The 22,010-nt window shown below is 37.5% G+C and overlaps 1 protein-coding gene across 1 annotated transcript in view; it reads left to right on the top strand.

Moving 5' to 3' along the window:
- Positions 1-20,144, top strand: part of HSPA14 (heat shock protein family A (Hsp70) member 14) — a gene marked incomplete at both ends in the record, with an annotated part of 28,767 nt that extends 8,623 nt beyond the window's left edge. Inside the window, 11 exons of the mRNA XM_080717013.1 lie at positions 1,690-1,738; positions 1,866-1,971; positions 3,129-3,219; positions 4,949-5,053; positions 6,146-6,307; positions 7,441-7,596; positions 13,453-13,555; positions 15,417-15,629; positions 15,982-16,155; positions 18,670-18,740; positions 20,066-20,144. Of these exons, the coding sequence (XP_080573139.1) occupies positions 1,690-1,738; positions 1,866-1,971; positions 3,129-3,219; positions 4,949-5,053; positions 6,146-6,307; positions 7,441-7,596; positions 13,453-13,555; positions 15,417-15,629; positions 15,982-16,155; positions 18,670-18,740; positions 20,066-20,144 (1,309 nt within the window). The remainder of the gene's footprint in view (positions 1-1,689; positions 1,739-1,865; positions 1,972-3,128; positions 3,220-4,948; positions 5,054-6,145; positions 6,308-7,440; positions 7,597-13,452; positions 13,556-15,416; positions 15,630-15,981; positions 16,156-18,669; positions 18,741-20,065) is intronic.
- Positions 20,145-22,010: the final 1,866 nt, after the last annotated feature.

Raw genomic sequence — 22,010 nt, 5'->3', positions numbered from 1 at the left:
TGTGTATGCCAGCCTCCCCCACCTTTGTTTTTCTGTTAAGTAATTTAATTCTGGTGTGGAAAAATAAAGTTTTTACCTATATGTATTGTGGGTCAGTCCGCTACTTACTGTTAACTGTGATCCTTTGTTATCTCTATTCTCTGCTTTTGAGCCCCAGTGGCTTCCCTGTGTATGTCCCCAAGAGCTACATGTGCTTTCTGTGTTCAGATGAAAGAGGCCCTCTATGCGGCAGTTGAGAACTAGTTTCTTAAGAGCTTATTACAAATTTTATGTGAATTTCCCTTGAAAATGGCCTTTTCTGAGTGATAATCTACATGTAGTATGAAACTTTAAATTCTAAAGAAAACACCTGAAAGTATACTGAAATTATAGTATTGGTGCAGAATCCAAGTATGGGCACATTTCTTTTTTTTTCCCCTGTTTATAAAATATTTGTCTAGGATGTAGTCTAAATATTGGGCTTAGAAAAAAGGAAGAGCAAAGGGTTTAGAGGAAAGAACACTAAGCCTCGCTTTGAAAAGTCTGAAAGCCAGCCAGTCAGGCTGTTGACTACCTTTGTCACTAGGGCAGTCTTTATCTGCTTCCTGTTAATTGATGTTTTTAGGTGGTAGAGAAGGAAGTAAAAGGAGCCTGCAAGTATTAGAGAGTTCTAAGCCAAATTAGCCTTTTGTCTTGTCTTCCTCTTATTTACCCAAGTTAAGGTCCTTGGATGTTCTGGAACAGTTAGCCAATATTAATTTTAGGCTATTAAAAAATTTAAGGCTGGTTTCTACATAGAATAGCCAGAGCTTCTAGGAAAACTACTGGAAGCTATGCTAGTCTGCTTCATCTGAATTTCTAGATAAAATTTAGGTAGAGACCTTTCTAACCCTCTTCAAGGGGCCAAAGTGTGTAATTTACAGCATTAGTGGGAGGTAATCTGCTGAAGTGTAAACAAGACAAGCCAGGGTCAAGCCCTGGCTCTTCCTCTTTTTACCCCATAAGTCATTGCCCCCTCTGAACATGTTTATCTCTAAAATATCCACCAAATGTATCATATTTAGGTGTTGTATCAAATTAGGCAGTAAATGTGAAAATATTTGGTAGCTTGCATAAATTGGTATTAACACCCATTGTTTTGATTTTTTCATTACCATATACATTTATTTAATATTTACTTTGTACAGGACATTATTATAGATCTGTCCATACTGGATATACGTAGTATAGTACTGTGTCTTTGCATATACAGCATTCCTACTGTTGCATAATCTTTTGGTTCTGGGTGTTGATTTTATGTTCATAAACCCAGCAGCAGGGATGGCGTTAGTTCTTTGCCCTCAGTTTCCAATCTGACCTCCTTTTGTCCTTTTCATCTTAGTGGTTGGGCCTTCAGGATCATAAGTATGAAAATCTGTGATATAAAATCCTTGATATTGTGATACCATACACACCCCAAAATGTGTAGCAAGCTTAAAATAAGAATCTTACTTTCAAATGTAGAGATGAACACTTTAGTAGAATTGTTATAATCATTGTAAATACCTCATTTAATTCTATCTTTTAATATTTGAAGACTTTATTATTAAGCAGTTTAAGTTGCTTATATTCTTTTGCTTGGTTTTAAAGAATACAGTCCTCTTTGAACCTTTTATGTCTACAGTACAAAATTTAATACTTAGCTATCTCTATATCTTTCTTTATGGGCAGCTCCGATGATCCACAAGTTCAGAAATACATCGTGGAAAGTAAATGTTTAGTGAGTATAGTTCTATTATGGCTTCCCTCTTACTCAAAGTAATTGCCAAAGGTGATGACATATGTTGTTTTGAAACTTTGCATTTTTATTAAAATTATTCTTAGCACAATTATAATTTATTTTATAGGTCATTGAAAGAAATGGGAAATTACGATATGAAATAGACACTGGAGAAGGAACAAAATTTGTTAACCCAGAAGATGTTGCCACACTGATATTTAGTAAAATGAAAGGTATTGCACAAAAGAGATATAGTTACCTTTAAACAGTCTTTTAAAAGTTGACCTTAAAAAGGTAAAAGGTGATTTTTGGCAATTGGGAGAAGCTGGGTGATTGGGCAGATGAGCAGTTGAGACCTAAACTGTAGGCCTGGCTTGACCACAGTAGGCTTTGTAACACAGGTTACGTTACTTACCTTCCATGACTTTGATTTCGCAGTACATACAGGTTGAATATCCCTTATACGAAATGCTTGGGATCACAAGTACTTTAGATTTCAGAGTACTTTGCATCTGGGGATTTGTGCCTATATCTTACCCTTGAGAATCCTTAATCCAAACATTCCCAAATCTGAAATGGTCCAGAATCCAAAACTTTCTGAGCATCAATTGAAAGCATTTCAGGTTTTCTTATTTTCAGATTAGGCAGTAAATGGTTTGGGCCAGATGAGCATTTTTAAAACTTTATATTATTTGGTAGCCAAGGAAACATGGTGAATAGTGAATATTATATTTCCAGATTAACAGTGCACCCTTGACAGTAACTTTAAGTGGATTAAACAGATTTGAACAATCTCAGAAATTCTGGAGTAGATTATTTATAAAGCTCATTTCTGAATTATGTTAGGAAGTAGTGAGGCAGAAGTCAGCCCATTAATATATTGAACTAATATGATGTAGCTTCACTCTGACTCATCAGAAGCTCAATCTCTGTGGAACCAATCTAGTTTGGAAGACATTTGAAACTCAGGCCATAAATGCCAGGCTGTTTAGAAAGTATTATTTCTAGCCGGGCGTGGTGGCGCACACTTGTAATCCCCACGCTTGGGAGGCAGAGACAGGAGGGTTGCTCAGGTTCAAAGCCAGCCGCGCGCACTGGCTTAGAAGACCCCGTTTCCAAATAAAAATGTAAAAATAGGTCTGGGAGTGTAGCCCGGAGGTAGAAGGGCTTCCAGGAACCCCAGTACCACCAAAAAAAAAAAAAAAAGAAAGTATTATTTCTATGTCCATAAGCTATGACTCAAGCCATAAAAGCACAAGAGAAGATTGATAGGGTGGTGCAGTCAAGAGAATTTGTTTGGTGAGAGAATCTTTGGCATAAATTAAGAAACCTCAGTATTTCTTGATACTTTTTACTGTCAGAATTCATTTTTATGTTTCTTAATATACAGAAACAGCACATTCTGTCTTGGGTTCTGATGCAAATGATGTAGTTATTACTGTTCCATTTGATTTTGGAGAAAAGCAAAAGAATGCTCTTGGGTAAGTATAATTTGGAGTTTATCTTATTTGCTTTATTAAGAGTAAGACAAATTTCACTATATAGTTAAAGTTGTGTTTGCAAATACTTTAGACAATAAATTGTATTTGTAAATACCATAGTGGGGTAATTAATATATATATACATATACATATATACATAATGTATGTTTTAGATATAATATTAATATTTCCTTTTATTAAATTTTTTTTATTTCTGCGGGTCTCGGGATGGAACCCAGGGGCATTTGACCTCCGAGCTACATCCCCTCCTCTTATTATTTCTTTATTTTGAAACAGAATCTCATTAAGTTGCAGAGGGCCACACTAAGTAGCTGAGGCTGTCTGCGAATCACGATCCTCCTGTCTCAGCCTTCAAAATGCTGGAATTATAAGCGTTCGCCACCATGCCCAGCTCCCTTTTAAGAAATTTTAAAAGGATATAAAATTAAATGTTTTATAGCTGTTTTGATTGGAAATGTTTTAATTATCAGGTTAAACTGATGGCTATGAATCACTTTGCCTATTTTATGTAATTAAGGTTTAGTGTGGGAATTACATAAGAATATGCAATTGTGGAAAATATTTGGGGTTATTTCTTCATCTTAGATCTTAACATGTAAACAAAAAATAGATTTAATTTTTTTTTTTTGTGTGTGTGGTACTGGGGTTCCTGGAAGCCCTTCTACCTCTGGGCTACACTCCCAGACCCATTTTGTTTTTGGAAACAGGTTCTCTTAAGTCAGTGAAGTCAGTGCTACTGGCTTTGACCTGTGTGATCCTCCTGTCTCCACCTCCCAAGCGTGGGGATTACAAGCATGCTCCACCATGCCCGGCTAGATTTAATTTTTAACAAGCCAGGCGTGGTGGCGCAGGCTTGTAATCTCAGTACTTGGGAGGCTGAGACAGGAGGATCACAGGTTTGTGGCCTGCCTCAGCTATTTTAGTGAGATCCTCTGCAACTTAGTAAGACCCTGTTTCAAAATAAAGAATTTAAAAAAAACAAAACAGACTGGGGATGTAGCTCAGATGTAGAATGTCCCTGGGTTCAATACCCAGTACCACACACAAAAAAAATTTAATAGGTGATAGGCAAATGTTATTGGTGAGTGTATGTGCATTTGCAACTGTGACCCCAAATTAAAGAAATTAGAAAATTCCAACATGTTTTATAAATTTATCTTAGTCTCTTTCTAAAATTTGTAAGCATGGACAGTTTTTTCTTCATTCATCCAGTTTTTATTGACCACTGATAAAGCCACGTGGTATTCATAGTTGATTATATAAATACAACATGGTTCTGACCGCACAGAATTAACAGGGCAATTATGATAGAGTGTGGTGATTATGTTTTGAACGTGGACGTTCTGGGTAACATGGAGGCCAGCACCTCTTCTAGACTTCAAGAACCCAAAGAGAATCCTCAGAAAAAATGAACGTTTTTTCTTAACCCTGGCCTTTCTGAGAACTTTATGTTTCTTATTTTATAAGCACATAGTGTTTTTCTTTGTCAAGAAAATGGGCTTTAAACATTGTACTTTTAAACAGAAAGTGAACTGTTAGAGTCACTTCCGTTCCAGGCTCTAGTTTTCTTGTTTCCAAAGATCATTACACTTTATGTCTACCTGTGAAATTTATCAGCTATTACACAGCTTTTTTATCAGAGCATTTCTAAAGGTATAGGATTGAACATGTTGTGATATTAAATTCACTGAAAGCAAATTGTTCACAGAGAAGCAGCTAGAGCTGCTGGATTCAATGTTTTGCGGTTAATACATGAGCAGTCTGCAGCTCTTCTTGCTTATGGAATTGGACAAGACTCCCCTACTGGAAAAAGGTAAAAGCCCTATTTGCAGTTAGAAGTTTTGCTTGTAATATTAATAACTCAGGAGGGTGAGGCAGGAAGATTGCAAATTCGAGGCCAGCCTGGGCAATTTAGCAAGACCTGTCTCAAAAGTTAAAAGGTCTGGGAATGTAACTCATTGGTGGAGCACCTGGTGTTCAATCCTATGACAGCAAAAAGAAAAAAAGGAAAGTGTTCAGAGATAGCAGTTATGTCAGTAGAGAGTGTTATGTGTGGTAGTTTCCACCCTTTTTGGATGCACGTGTGAGTTTTTCAAATAGTTGAGAAAAGGTTGCTAGGAAAGCAGAGAAAGGACGTAATAGGAGGGAGCTTTTCTGCTCTTCTACTGCCTTAATTTTATCCCTTTATTGGAAGAAGATTGGAAAATTATAGTTCTGGCCCAGTTCCAACTGAAGCACTATTGATTTTATTACCAATTCAAATTATTAGATACATTTAGAAGTGGGTACTGTTTTGTGTACATTTGACTTGAGAAGCGATAGAGGGAAATCCTACCTGAAGATTTGAGAAGATTTGCCATTCTTTTGTTGGTGAAATAGTAAGATACACTTAATACTATTTAGCTGACAATACTTGAAATAATCTAATGATTATGAAACTTTAGAGAAATAAGTTCAGATATATTAACTTTCCCTAATAGTTTCACCTTATTAAGTTTTTCACAGGCTATACTAGAAATAGGAAATTAGCTTCTAGTTTTGTATGTTTTATATCTGTAGACCATGTTGAAGTAGTGACTTGCATATTAACATAGCATTTGTCTTAGAGTTCTTAAAATCACAAATGTCTTCTTGATTTCAAATGCTCATGTTTTGAACTCTAATCAGAAAAATGTCATTTTACCAGCATGACTAAGTAAAAAGAGATTTTACTTGGATTCAGAAGATCTGGGCTAAGGCTGGATTCATCACTAAATGACTGTAGACAACTCAGTTACTCATCTGAGATTCTCAATTTCCTCATTTGTAATTTAAAGGGATTAAACTAAGTGACTTGTAATGTCCAAACTAGCTTTAAAATACTGTGATTCTCTAGTAGATTACTCACTTTATCTTTCTCTTGAAGCAATATTTTGGTATTTAAGCTTGGAGGAACATCCTTATCTCTGAGTATCATGGAAGTTAACAGTGGAATATATCGGGTTCTTTCAACGAATACTGATGATAACATTGGTGGTGCGCATTTCACAGAGACCTTGGCCTACTATCTAGCTTCTGAGTTCCAGAGGTGAGTATTAGTGGTCTGAACGATACGTTTTAGTTGAGTTTTTGAGTATTTAAATTATTTTCCTACTTTATTTTAAATCACTCTGGTGCAAAGAAGGTATTTTTTTCATTGCAAAGAAATTACCAATACCATTCAGGCGTGGTGGCACACACTTGTAATCCCAGTATAGGAGGCTAAGGCAGATTCGTGGCCAGCCTCAGCCGGGCATGGTGGCACATGCTTGTAATCCCAGTAACCGGGAGGCTGAGACAGGAGGATCGCGCAGGTTTGAAGCCAGCATCAGCTAATTAGGCTCTCAGCAACTTAGTGAGACCCCGTTTCCAAATAAGATACAAACTAGGTCTGGGAGTATAATAGGTCTGGGAGGTGGAAAGCCCTTGGGTTCCACCCTCAGTACCACAAAAAATGAATAAATAAAAAAGAGAGGAACTTTAATTTTACATATTTTGTATGTGTCAAATTTTCTTGAAGAAGCAAGAAGTTTTTTTTTCCCCTAATATTTGACAAATAATTTTATATCATTAAACAGTGATTAGACTTAGAATGTAAAAGGTGAGTTAGGAGGCTGACCCTAAACCTCTGTCAACCTTTCTGTCTCACCAGCAAAAAGATGAAACTTATTTTACATTCTTCAAATTACAATCTATTACATTATTAATCTATATGGTTATGTAACATAGCAATTTAAAGTATTGGGGGTTTGTTTTTGTTTTTTTTTTGGGGGGGGGGTTTGGTCGTACAGGGGGGTGGAACCCAAGGACTTTCTACCTCCGAGCTATCCTCCCAGACCTATTTTATACTTTATTTGGAAACAGGGTTTCACTAAGGAGCTTAGGCTGACATCAAACCTACACAATCCTTCTGTGAGCCTCCCAAGCGCTGGGATTACAAGCATGCACCACCATGCCTGAGTTAAATTGGTTATTCATTTTTCTGGAAGGGACCCTTCTTTCAATTGCAGAGAATATTCCTAGGGAAGTTTAGAGGCATTAGAAGCCAAATACTAATATCTGGGATGTAATACTGAATCTTGGGTTTGTTATTGCTCTAGAAGCACTGACCTAGACTTTAGTTACATTAAGTTCTAAATGACCCAGTGATTTGAAACTTGAAAGGTTGTGTTTTTAATGTAGGTCCTTCAAACATGACGTGAGGGGAAATGCCCGGGCCATGATGAAGTTGGTGAACAGCGCTGAGGTTGCAAAACATTCTTTGTCCACCTTGGGAAGCGCCAATTGTTTTCTTGATTCACTGTATGAAGGTCAAGATTTTGACTGCAATGTGTCCAGGTAAAACTCAAGTTCAGGAAACGCTAAGTTATTTCAAGAGCATCTTGTGTAGTTTTCTCACCTTAGGTTTTTTGTTTGTTCTTCTGTTGGAGATTTATTAGCCATCCATAGAAGAGGAACTCTTGGGGTTCATTTTTTGTCAAAATAAATAGCTGGTCCCAGAGAAGTTACCTCAGTTGCAATTGCTTGCCCTGTTATTTCAGCTACAATTAGCACTAGTGAAAAAGACATCTTAGATCTTTTAAAAAAAGGTGAGGACTTCCGGGAAGATGGTGACCGAGAAAAGCGGGGCTTAAGAGCCCCGCTAACAACCAATCTCCATTACCACAAAATCAGCGCCTTTCATAGCCAGAAAACACCATCACCAGAGAAACAAAAAAATCACCAGGCTCCAGAGAGAAAGCGGACTGAGAACAGAGCTCAGAGCCACAGAGGAGATACACCGGCCTCACGCCCGAGAACGCGGTAGCAGCGCCATACTGCCGGCGGCAGCGGCGAATTCACCGGATGACTACAGCAAGCCGAGGTGAGCTGCTGCGGAACAGCCAGGCGGGATTTCTCGGCACAGGGAGCATATAAAGCTCCCAGTGGCTGAGCTCAGCACACGCTGCAGGGATTCAGAGTGGAACTCAAAACCAAGAAATACGCCAGCCCCACGGCCGAGGGCGTAGCAGTGGCGACATATTGCCACCGGCGGCAGCAGCACCGAATTCAGCGAGGCCAGTACAGCTACATCTGCGTACTCAAGAACAGTGAGTCAAATTGCAGGCCACAGAGGAGAAATCCCAGTACTGTACTCCCTGGGACTTGACCCAGTGGGGGAATGGCGGTGGCAGAGATATCACAGCATAGGAGCATGTGCAACCTGGCACCCCCCACAGTCTAAAGCAGCCTCTATCGACTCTCTGGGTCGGAGACTCTGTGATACAACCCAGTAAAGAAGTAGTGGGGTCTGAGATACTATTGACTCGAGATCCAGAACACGTTAAGTGAAGTCATAGTGACCCAAGGGAAGAACCCAGAGAAGGCAGAAACTTCCGAAATCATGGGAAAGAGGAATAATACTGGAGCAATGAATGCCCACAACCCCACAACATCAGAACCCGATAAAACAGAAAATCAGAGATTTCTAGACGATCAAATCAGAAAAATAACTGTAGAAATAATAGAGGTGCTTCAAAAAGAACTCAGAGAGAGCCAAAAAGAGATAAAGGATGCAATTAATGAAGTAAAGGCCTCAATTCAAAGCACAAACAACCGATTAGACCACATGGAGAACAGAATCTCACTCCTAGAAGATGATCATTCAAAAAATGAATGCATATTTTCTAATCTAGAAAAAAATAACCGACAGCAGGAATCTGATATCGAAGAAATATGGGCCCATTTTAAGAGAGCTAATCTAAGAATAATTGGAATAGAGGAGGGAAAAGAAAGTGAAACCAAAGGGATCAACAATCTCTTCAAGGAAGTAATAGCAGAAAATTTTCCAAACATAGAGCAAGAGGTTGATACACAGGTCCAGGAAACTTATAGAACTCCCTTTAGACAGGATCGGAGAAGAGGATCCCCACGCCACATAATTGTCAAAATGACCAATGTGGAAGCCAAGCAGAGAATCTTAAAGGCAACAAAAACAAAGGGCCAAGTGATATTCAGAGGCAAACCAATTAGAATCACTCCAGACTTCCCAAACCAAGTCATGAGAGCCAGAAGGGCTTGGAGTAACATATTCCAAACTCTGAAAGAAAACAACTTTCAGCCAAAAATTTCCTACCCAGCAAAACTTTCTATCAAATTAGATGGAGAAATAAGAAGCTTCCATGACAAACAGAAACTGAAGGAATTTATGTCTTCAAAACCAGCACTAGAGAAAATACTCAAAGAGATTAACTACAAAGAAGAAATAGGTAACACACACCAGAACCAGAGAAACAAGATTTTCCATCCAACAGACAACTAAGATTGGTAATCTGTGGAGATTCATTATTTATGTTAGTCTTTTACCTATCTCTAAATGGTATTGTTTGCCTTTGTTGTTGTTAATTTTTAGGACTTCTAGTTGGAATTTTAATATACCTTCAGATATAGCATTTGGAAATATTTTATCCCATTCTATTAGTAACTTTTAACTGTTTACATTGTCTTTGGATATACAATATTTTTTTTTATTTTTTAGGGAGTTTGTATACTCTTCTGTTGCCTGTGCCATTGAAATCATATCCAAGAAATCACTGCCAATTTCAATGTTGTGAGGTTTAATGACCCAGATTTTCTTCTAAAAGTTTATAGTCTTAAGATTTATATTTAGGTCTTTTATCTATTTTAATACTTGTATATGGGATTAGGTAAGGGTCCAATTTTATTCTTTTCCATGTAATTATTATTTTTCAACAATATTTAGTTAAAAGATTATTTTTCCACCACCAAATGTTCGTGGAAACCTTTTCAAAAATAACTTGACAATATAGGGAAGAATTTAGCTCTAGGCTTTTATTTTACTCCAATGGTTTATATATCTGCTTTTAGAATAGTACTACACTGTTTCAATTATTGTAGCTTTATATGGTTTGAAATCAGAAAATATATATCTTCTAGCTTTGTTCTTTTTCAAGATCGTTTTGGGTATCTAGAGTCCATATTCCACATTAGGATAGATTTTTTTTCCTGAAAAATAAATATATAAATATATGATAGTTTCACCTAAAAAAATAGAAAAAAAATATTCTCTGGTAAGAAAGAAAGTAAAAAAGAAATATTGAAATGTTATCTTTAAGTCATCAAAAGCTTGGTATCAGACAAATGAAACTGTTATGAGAGATTATAATTTTTAATTTTGGATAAAGTGCTATAATACTAGACGTCAACCACTAAGCCAAGCATGGGAGGGAGGGATGGGGAGAGAATGGGGTGGGGATCGGGTGGGGGCTGACTGAGCGATGTGTGCATGTATGTCTACAAAAGTTTGTATCCCACTATGATGTATGAATACAATGCACCAATAAAAATAAATAAATAAATAAATAAAGGGATCAGCTGGGGGAAAAATAAAATAAAATAAAAGGTGAGATAGGATTTGAAGTTTGAGATTTTTAGATTTCTTTTTAAACTTCAATCCCACCTACTTATTAATCCTTAGTTCTTTACTACATACATTTTAATGGGACATGCTGATGCTTCCGTGTTACTGACTAGTTAACATTGTTTGGCAATCTTTAAGTACTTTTATTTATATTAACTCATGGAATCCTCATATCAGGCCTATGAGTGTAGGCACTATTATCTCATTTTACACATGAAGAAACAAACCTGAGAGGTTTCATTACTTGCCCATGGTCACACAGCCGGTTAGTGATGGACTTGGGGTTCAATCCAGGCAGCGTGAGCCCAGAGCTTCTACTCTTCAAATGTTATACTGTACTGAAGATTGACATCCATCTGTTTTTTGTTTACTCTGTCCATCATCATCGGTATTTTACATTTCATTAATTTTTATGACAGGGAACACAAATTTAATGTGCAGAAATAGTTTTTAGTGTTCCCATGTTTTTTATAATTCAAGGCATTGCTTAGAAGTGATTACATTGTACCCGGAAAGTAGCAAGGGAGGATGGTTGTGCTGTATACTTCCTACCAATAATAACAGCTGTTTTAGTTAGCCTGTTGAAACCTTCCAGTTATCTAACAGGTGACCCTGAAGCATAGTAACAGCTCCTAGCATTTCAGGATTATGTTTTTAGTATTCTGCTATCTTTGGTTAGCTTCTCTTTCCATCTCTTCCTCCTAATTGAACCTCTTCACTTTAACTGGGCTTCTAGAGATAGATCAGTGTTGCCCAAAACAATAGCCACAAACCACCCATGGCTGCTTAAACGTAATCAGGATAAGGATCATGTTAAGAGTGCAGTTGGTCAGTGGCACTGCCTGCAGGTCTGCAGTTCAAGTATTCAGTCACCTTTTGTGACTAGTGGCCAGCAGAACATTCTCTTGGTCTTTGAAGGATTTCAAGCTATAGCCCAAAAGATAGAAAAGGTGTTGAATTGAATTGAAATCTCTTTATGAACAGAATTTATTTATTTATTTATTTATTATTTATTTATTTATTTGCTGGGGGGGAGGGACCCAGGGGCTTTCTACCTCCGGGCTATACTCCCAGACCTATTTTATACTTTATTTGGAAACAGGGTCTCACTGTGCTGAGAGCCTCACTACGTAGCTGAGGCTGGCTTCGAACTTATACAATCCCCCTGTCACAGCCTCCTGAGCATCCAAGTGTGTGCCCCACACCCGGCTTCTTTGTTTTTTTCTATTTCTAGAATGCCTCAGTACTAAGTTTGTCCAACTACTCAGAATGGGTTTGCTAAATATCAGTAATTAAGAAAGAAATGAACATGTAACTTTTCATTAAAGAAATTTTGGCCTTATCTCAGATATTTCAGGCATAAAAGTATGTTTTAATGTAAGTAGATAACACATTTTAAAATCACTTATCTATGCTTAAGTTTGGTAATTAGTAATTACTAATTGCTTAATAATTATAAGAAACTAGTAATATGTTTTTAATGAACATAAATCTTAAAATTTTATTATTTGCCTGCATTTAAGCTTCTTGGTACAAAAGGATTAAACTTGGGTATAACATAGTCTCAGACTTAAAATGAAAAATCATTAGAAACAATTTTAACTTTTGTTTTTTGTTTTTGTGGTGCTGGAGATTGAAAGCAGGGGCATTCTACTTTTGAGCTACACCCCCAGGCCGATTCTTATTTCTTTATTTTGAAACAGGGTCTCACCATGTGGCGAGTGGTCTGCGTAGCTGAGGTTAGCCTCCAACCTGCAATCCTCCTGTCTCAGCCTCACAAGTACTGGGACTACAGGCGCGCACCACCACACCCAGCTCAATTTTAACATATAAAAACAGCAAAAAATATAACATAAAGTAGTAAATGATGATTGGGTTTGATTAGGATTTGGTTTTGAGTAGGCCTGTTGTTTGAAATGCCTCGTGTTGGGTGTATTCTTAGATTTTTTATTTTTGGTGGTACCGGGGTTCCTGGATACCCTCCTACCTCCAGGCTACACTCCCAGACACCTATTTATTATATTTTCATTTGAACACAGGGTCTCTTAAGCCAGCACGGCTGGCTTCGAACCTTCGCGATCCTGCTGTCTCCGCCTCCCAAGTGCGGGGATGACAAACGTGCGCCAACACGCCTGGCAGAAGCTTATAAGTAGGCCATGGGCAGGACAGCTTTCTACCTGAATTTTATATTAAATGTCTTTATAAATATGTCAGAGGAAAACTTAGACATACACACACCCATGATATTTCACTGTTCAATAATACCCTGCTCTGATTCCAAACCTATCAGATTGATTTTGTTTTTCTTTTTGTGGTACTGGGAAGGGAACCCAGGGGCATTCAACCTACTTTTTTTATTCTTAATTTTGAAACAGGGTCTCACTGAGTTGCAGAGGGCCTCACTAAGTAGCTGAGGCTGTCCGTGAACCGCGATCCTCCAGTCTCAGCCTCCCGAATGCTGGGATTACAAGCGTGCGCCACCACGCCCGGTTTATCAGATTGTTTTGACATTACTCTTCACAAGAAAGTTTGATAGAGCTGGGCATGGTGGCACATGTCTGTAATCCCAGTACTTCAGAGACTGAAACCGGAGGATTGCAGGTTCAAGAATAGCTGCAGCAACTAGTGAGACTTAGCAACTTAGTGAGAAAGGCTGGAGAGTTGGGAAGTGTAATAAAGTATATCTGGGTTCAGTCTCAGGTACCACAAAAAAAATTGATTTTACTAAGCCTTTTCTCTTTCTCTTTTTTCTGTATGTGGATGTATATGCACAGAGCAAGATTCGAACTTCTTTGTTCTCCACTTTTTAATAAATGTATAGAAGCAATCCAAGAACTCCTAGATCAAAGTGGATTTACACCCAATGATATAAACAAGGTAATGTTCTTAATTATTTTAGTTTTTGTTTAAGATTGGAATTTAGGAAATAGCTTTTAGTAGGGAAAAATATTTTTATACATTTATTTTCAGAATGTGTGTTAATGAGGAAAATTATTAAATTGTGATTAATGGCTCTGGTGAACTCAATATATAACACTCAGCTATACACACACACACACACACACACACACACACACACACACACTCCCTAGCAAAAAAGAGTAATTAATAGCCAGGTGTGGTGGCACATGCCTATAATTCCAGTACTTAAGAGGCTGAGACACAGACCCCCTGTGAAGAGAATCAGTGTCGAGGTCAGCCTCAGCAACTTAACAAGATCCTGTTACAAAATGAAGAAATAAAATGGGGAGATGAAAGTGTAGCTTGTTAATGCCCCTGCGTTCAATCCCCAGTACCTCAAAAAAGACAAAAGTGGCATTTTAAGGGTGGTTGGCTGTGTCTGGACGCAGGTTCTGCCTTCAAGTGGTCATGCTTCTCTTTGTAATTGTATCCCTCTTATTTCTGATTTATATTTAATTACCTTGATCAGAACTCAAATACAGCCAGGCGTGGTGGCGCACACTTGTAATCCCAGTACTTGAGAGGCCGAAATAGGAGGATTGCAGTTTGATGGCCAGCCTCAGCTACTTAGTGAATCCCTTTGCAACTTGAGACCCTTTTTCAAAATTAAAGAATAAAAAATAGAGCCAGGTGTGGTGGCGCACGCTTGTAATCCCAGCATTCGGGAGGCTGAGACCTGGAGGATCGCGGTTCGCGGACAGCCTCAGCTACTTAGTGAGGCCCTCTGCAACTCAGTGAGACCCGGTTTCAAAATAAAGAATAAAAAATAGGGCAGGGGGAATAGCTTGGAGGTCGAATGCCCCCTGGGTTCCATCACCAGACCCGCAAAAAAAAAAAAAAAAAAAAAAAAGAATAAAAAATAGATGGGGGTGTAGCTCAGCGGTAGAATGCTTCTGGGTTCAATCCCCAGTGAAAAAGCTTAAATATTTGTGTTGATACTGGACCTCCTGCCTCCTCCTTTTGTTCCTTTTATGATGGAAATATTCATCTTTTTCCAACAAATTTGATTACTGGAGACTGGTTTGAAATAGATTCTCTTATCATATTAAGACAGCATTTCCCTCACTAAGTTTTGGAAGGCCTGAGCAGCTGAGGCTGGCTGCAAACCTTGAATCCTCCTGTCTCAGCCTCCCAAGGACTAAGAATACAAGTGTAAAAGGCCCTTTTCCTCTTTTTAAAGAAGTTTTAATGTGAAATAGGTGTTGAGTTTTTATACATGTATTTTTTAGACACCCATGAGATGATCTTATGGTTTTCTTTACATCTGTATTTAAGCCATATGATGAATTAATTTCCAGGGTTGTATTCCTAGGATAAACCTTACTTGATTATGAGGAATTTTTTGTTACTTAAATTACTGTGATAATTTCTAATTTTACATTACTTATGCCAAGTTAGCAAGAAGAGTTAGCCCATTTCAGACATTTGTACCTTACCCAATTGTCTAAACAAAAAGACTAAAAAAAAAGACTCCCTTTCTAAATGTATTTATGTGCACAATATTAATCAATAACCGTATATATTGCTTATTTATATATATACCATATGTATTGCTTATATTTTATACATATTTCTTCATTTAAAATTATGAGTAAAACTGTTAAGTGTGATAAGTTAATTCTATGTGCTTATATATTTAAGTATAGTATGGTAAAAAAACAGTACTTTTTACATTTTACCGCTGTGTCTAATGCAGATGGCTCAGCCTGTTATATTTGATTTTGACAAACAACCATTCTTCTGAAGGCAAAAATCTGAAGATTATTTCGTCATCTAGGTTGTCCTTTGTGGAGGGTCTTCTCGAATTCCAAAGCTCCAGCAGCTGATTAGAGCTCTCTTCCCAGCTGTCAACCTCCTCAGTTCTATCGCACCTGATGAGGTGATCCCAATTGGTGCAGCTATAGAAGCAGGCATTCTTAATGGGAAAGAAAATGTACCAGTGGAAGATTCTCTTATGATAGAATGCTCAGCCAAAGATATTTTAGTTAAGGTATGCTTAGCTTTTCCATAAAAATAATACAAATTAACTGACATTAAGTTTTTATACATACCATGATTTGATAATAAAACTATTCTGGTAAAAATTTTATAAGTTTAATGAGTTTCTTGTATTCTCTTGGTTAATCTAACATGTTGACTTCTTAGGGAAGTTTAGCAATCATTACATATATAGGTGTATTTCAGTGTATTTTTAAATAAAGGGTGGGATTTATTCCTATTTTCTTCAGTTTGCCTAATTTTCAGATTATCAAGAAAGGATACATGTTTTATTTATTATGGGTACTTTTCATTGCTTTTCATTGTAAAGATATATACCAAAGGATATCTGTCTTGTTTTTTAGGGAATCGATGAATCAGGAGTCAGGAGATTCACAGTACTATTTCCGTCAGGGACTCCTTTGCCCGCTCGGAGACAGCACACATTACAAGCCCCCGGAGACATATCTTCCGTATGCCTTGAACTCTATGAGTCTGAGGGGAAGAACTCTGCAAAAGAGGAAACCAAGTTTGCACAGGTGAATCTGTAAAGTTAGACTATGACCTAGTCACATTCAGCTGCTTAGCTCTTCTTTCTGGATTAGAGTCAATTTAATATCTCAATTATAAAGTCTAATATCCCAAGTAAAATTTATATAAAACACCTAGTACATGTTTACGAATGGATTGCTTCTACTTATTCACTTTTAGGAGAGAATAGAAATAAGTGGTTTTTATTTGAAAGAGTTAAGGAAAAACGGAAACAAAATAGTTTGTATTTATACTACTTCTCTGGTCCTACTATTTTACCACTTTCGTAGTTAGGTAGTTAAAGGAGAAAATGCCATTTTTGCTTGCTAAATGCAAGGCTGCTTGCTGCTCTATGTCATTACAAACATGATCTCAAAATGTCATGAGGTGTAAGATCTTATGTTCATTTTAAGAAACTGGCATGTAAGGTTGAGGGTATAGCTCGTCAGTAAAGTATTTTCCTACCATACCCAAGGCTCTAGGTCCCGTCCCTAGTACTACAGAAGCAAAAAACAAAAGAAACAGACATAACAACAAAAAATAAGCAGGCTTGTCACAGTAGATAGCCTGTTGTTTTCTTGGCTGAGCCAGGCATTTTGATTTTACTCTTCAGCCCCTGCTTTTTTCATTGTACTGTGCTATCTCAGTACCAGGCAATCCCTAATTCACTTTTTCAAAATACTACATACATACTTCATATGATATAATCCTCTGCAACGTTTATGAAGACTTAGGTGGAACTATGGCATCTACTTAGAAATATGTCTAAGAAATATAGTTACATTGAAATGAGTACACCAAGGACTGCAGAATAGTATGATGTCACTGTTTCAAAATATTGGGACCATGAATGTGTGTGGTGGGGGTGGTGTTTTGAGTAGGTATGCATTTTTAGGTGTCCATGCATGTATACAGAAAGTATCTTATAGGTATTCAAATAATCCAAATATTTAACAGTAGATAGATCAGTTACAGGGTACCAAGAATAAGTAGGGTTTAGTTTGGATTTTGGGTTTATCATTTTTTATACATCACACTGAAATGTTTATAGTATAGGAAATGAGTATCAGTTACATTTTTCATCAAAACAAATGTAGGTAACAAAAGACAATGTATAGTATGATTGGTGAGATTTTGTGTTTGTTTTTGAGGTACTAGTTTTGAACACAAAGGGCATTCTACTTCCAAGTTACACTGCCAGCCCTTTTTTTTAAATTTTTATTTTGAAACAGGGTCTTGTTAAGTTGCTAGGCTGTCCTCAAGCCTGTAATCTTCCTATGTCAGCCTCCCAAGTACTGGGATTACAGGCATGTGCCATCACATGCAACCTGTATTTTTCTTTCTTGTAATATATACATTCAGAGAAAAATCTGCAAATAGACTAAAATGTCTGGTTATTTTGTGGGAAGGTATTTTTTAAGTGTTCTTAATCCAATAAAGGATAATGAAAACATGCACAAATATACATTGCGAGCCTGGGCCATACCCAGACTTATCAATGTGGTATCTATTTGCAAAGTTTTAAAGCTCGTCCAGTCATTCCTCCGTGTAGATGAGTGGGTCTGGAGTCTCAGGCGGCACCCAGATCCCCCAGAGGCTCTCACTCACTGCCTTTCTTTTCACAATGAACTCCAGACTCAGTAGCTGCTGCCACCACACACCAAACCTAAAGATGCCAGATGGTGATGAGAAGCTATTAACTCTGAATTTGGGGGAGGCTGTTTTAGTGACTCCATCTGTTCTAACCTCATCTTAAAACTCAGTAAAACAAGGTAGTGACTTGTCTTGGTTGTTAAACTTGATCTTGTCAAAGTCAGTTACCCAACTCCAAATATGACTTATGTTTTCTTGAGAAAATTAGGAAAGCTATAATAAGTTTATTAGCATGTCTTATTTACAAATATAATTTCATTTTTCAAAAATTTTTTGCTACATTTTCCTTTTAAATAGATAGCTTTCCAAGGATATTTATAGTATTTTATTTTTTTTAAAGTGTATATAGAAGGCTTGCCAAAATATACTTTGAATGTTACTGATAATGTTTAACTTCCCAGAAAAGTAGTCTTTATTTTCCAATATAAGCAATACATTTTAGAAACAATTTTAATTCAGGTGTAACATTAAAAAAGGACAAATCATATTAGTTGTCTTATATGCCCTCCATCTGGAGGAGCCATTTCCAGTTAACAAAGCATAACTCCCACTCTCTGAATTCATTGTCTTTGGCAGGAAAGCCAGGTACAGTGGCACACACTGAGGAGGCTGACAGGAGGGTCACAGGCTGAAGGCCAACTTCAGCAACTTAGCAAGACCCGGTCTCAAAATAAAAAATGTAAAGGGGCTGGGGGTATAGCCAGGAGGTAGAATGACCCTCGGTTCAATTCTCAGTTTAATAAAAGAATTGAAAACTGCCCTATATTAAGAGGTTTCCGTACAAAAGAAAAGTCTTTTGTAGTAATTGGTGTATCATTTCATTAATATGTCAAAGTATTGAATTACTTTTCTTATTTTTGCATAAACAGGTTGTACTCCAGGACTTAGATAAAAAAGAAAATGGACTACGTGACATATTAGCTGTTCTCACTATGAAAAGGTATAAAATTAGACTACTTCTGTTAAGAAAATTTACTTTGAAACTTTGACCCTTTTTGTGAGTTTATTGATTTTTAACCATTGCTATTCTAGGCAAATCATTTATTAAAAACTTACAGGAATCTTACCAGTAAATTTTTTATGCTAAAAACTTACTATAATTTACAAAGAATAGTATATTTCAAGTCATTTGCATTATAAATATTTTCTGAACTCTTTGAATATAGTCAACCTAAAAACTAGTCCATGCTAATTTGAGATATAATTTTTATCAGTTTACAATATATTTGTCCAAGGTTTATGTCTTTGATATTCTTTTCCCTGTGAAAATATAAGTATGCGCCGGGCATGGTGGCGCATGCTTGTAATTCCAGCATTCAGGAGGTGGAGACCAGAGGATCATGGTTCATGGACAACCTCAGCTACTTAGTGAGGCCCTTTGCAATCAGGGAGACCCTATTTCAAATAAAGAGTAAAAAATAGGACAGGAGGTGTAGCTTGGAGGTCAAATGCCCCTGGGTTCCATCCCCAGACCCGCCAAAAAAAAAAAAAAAAAAAGAGTAAAAAATAGGGCTGGGGTGTCGTTTGGAGGTACAATCCCCCTGGGTTCCATCCCCAGAACCACAAAATAAAAAAAAAGTATAAGTATTAATTATTGCTACAGAAAAGATCTAGGAAATAAATTACTATGTATTTACAAGGAAATCCTTTTCAAATTACCACAGGGACAACTTATTCCATAAATCATACTTAGCAAGAATATTAAATTTGTCAAGGTGGATTTGCTTAGCCCTGAGCTTCAAAATGACATTATGTATCTTGAGCTTATATAGTCTTTTTTTTTTCCTCCCCCCCCCCCCCCCCCCCGGTACTGGGGATGGAACCCAGGGACATTCTACCTCCGAGCAACATGCCCAGCCCTATTTTTTATTCTTTATTTTGAAACAGGGTCTCACTGAGATGCAAAGGGCCTCACTGAGTAGCTGAGGCTAGCTGTGAACCTGCACAGTCCGCCTGTCTCAGCCTCCCGAATGCTGGGATTACAAGCGTGCGCCACTATGCCCGGCTTGAGCTTACATAGTCTTGAACTTAAAATGTTTATTGGCTTAGAGGCCTACGGAGTACAGCTGCTGTCTCAGTGGTCTAGCAGGATATTTCTAAGAACTTCCTAAACCTAGCATATACTAAATTTAAACATATTGTATTTATTCTTTATTTTAATGCTTTTCTCTTAAAAATTTAACTCTTATTTACTCAAAGTCCTTTAGGACTTTGTTCTTATAAAACAATATATAAAATGTTATTTTTGTCTGTCTGTCTGTGTAGGGATGGATCTTTACATGTGACGTGCACAGATCAAGAAACTGGAAAATGTGAAGCAATCACTATTGAGGTTGCATCTTAGGGATTTAGATGAACCAGTAATTTTTTAAACTAGAATATCAATTTTATTTGATTCTGTGTATAATGTTTATTAAAATACTTTTTCAACAAACATGTATAAGCCCTGTTTCTATTAAACTACAATATGTTGGTAAGTGTCATGATTTTTTTTTCATGTAAAAGTTTTAGTCACAAAGTTTTAGAATGGAGTTGATTGATGGAAAATTTATATGGTATAAATTTATATGGTATAAATTTTTACACCTCTATAACCTTTAAGCCTCTTATTGATTCTTGATAGGTAATTAAGAAAGCAATTAGAAGTCCTTTATGTTCATTGAAAAGATTATATAACCATATGCAACATTAAGATAGCAGGCTAGGGGCATATTACATTAGTAGGGCTCATGAGGCCCTGATTTCAATCCTTAGCACCAAATAAGTAAAATTGAGATCCCTCATTTTTTTCTTTGCAGTGTTAGATATTAAACCCAAGGCATCACAAGATGCTATTTAAAAAAAGTAAAAGCTGTGCTTGGTGGCACATGCTTGTAATCCCAGCATTCAGGAGACTGAGACTGGAGGATGGCGGTTCACGGACAGCCTCAGCTACTTAGGCCCTCTGCAACTTAGTGAGACCCCGTTTCAAAATAAATAATAATAGGGCAAGGGAGTATGGCTCAGAGATTGAATGCCCCTGAGTTCCATCCTCAGACCCACAAAAAAAGTAAGCCGAGCATGGTGGCACACACTTGTAATCCCAGCATTTGGGAAGCTGAGACAGGAGGATCCCAGTTTGTGGACAGCCTCAACTACTTAGGCTTTTTGCAACTCAGTGAGACCTTGTTTCAAAATAAAGAATAGAAAATAGGGCTGGGGGTAGACCTTAGAAGTAGAACACCCCTGGGTTCCATCTCCAGCACCTCAAAATAAAAGTAAACTCACACTCCACAGTTGTATACTGATGTACATGTGTGTAGTATGCATACATGTGCATATACATACACATGTACATATTTATTTCTGTTCTATGTGGAAGTCAAAACCAAGAGATTTTTCGAATTATTATTTTTTAATTACATTTTAATTCAAGTTTTACACACTCTTTAGCTTCCAAAGTAGTAGCAGTTATAGTAACAAGTACATCTGTTATCTCACAAAATATTTTCTTAAAAAAATTCTACTGGTTATTTTATTAGCCAAAATGACTTGCTTTTTTATTTTTTATTTTTTTAATTAATTTATTTATTTTTTAAATTGGTACATTGTAGTCATATATCAATCACACTGGAGTACAAGTCTTGAGAGGATATACAAGCACACATCATCCAATTAGCCCTCCTCCAGCCCCCATCCTTCCATCCCCCTCCCCCTCCTTCCATCCCATGCTTTTTTGGTGATTAACTTTGATACATTTGTTTATGTACCTCCTGCGTTTTAAAGAGGCTCCATCCTCCACTATTACATACACTCTGGTCACATTAGTTGCTTCACTATAGGGCCCTTTCTATAGCTCAACCTCTTCCTGTTGCCCCTTTCCTCCTAGTTATTGCTGATTAAGAGAAGCGTCTGATTTTTATTTTCTGCGATATTTCTCTGTGCATGCTGCGTTGCAAGTACCGATCCCACTCTTGAAGGCCCCAGTAGTGGCCTGACTACTCAGTGGACTGATCCAGACCTCCCTGGCTCAAGCAGCGGCCTTGCCTCATGGGAGGCCCAGGTTCTGGTCTCGCTAACCCCTACACTGGCCTAACCCCTCAGCTGGCTTCGGTCCTGGCCTTGGAGGCCGCAGGAGTGGCCTTATCTCACGGCAGGCTCCGATGCTGGCCATTGGCCCACGAACCGGCCTAACCCCTTGGCAGGATTCCAATCCCGGCCTCGGAGGCCC

The sequence above is a fragment of the Muscardinus avellanarius genome, assembly GCF_963383645.1.
Source record: "Muscardinus avellanarius genome assembly, chromosome: 20".
NCBI classification, from domain to species: Eukaryota; Metazoa; Chordata; class Mammalia; order Rodentia; family Gliridae; genus Muscardinus; species Muscardinus avellanarius.
Note: the sequence above shows the minus strand (reverse complement) of the source record. Positions and strands in the feature narration are given on the sequence as shown.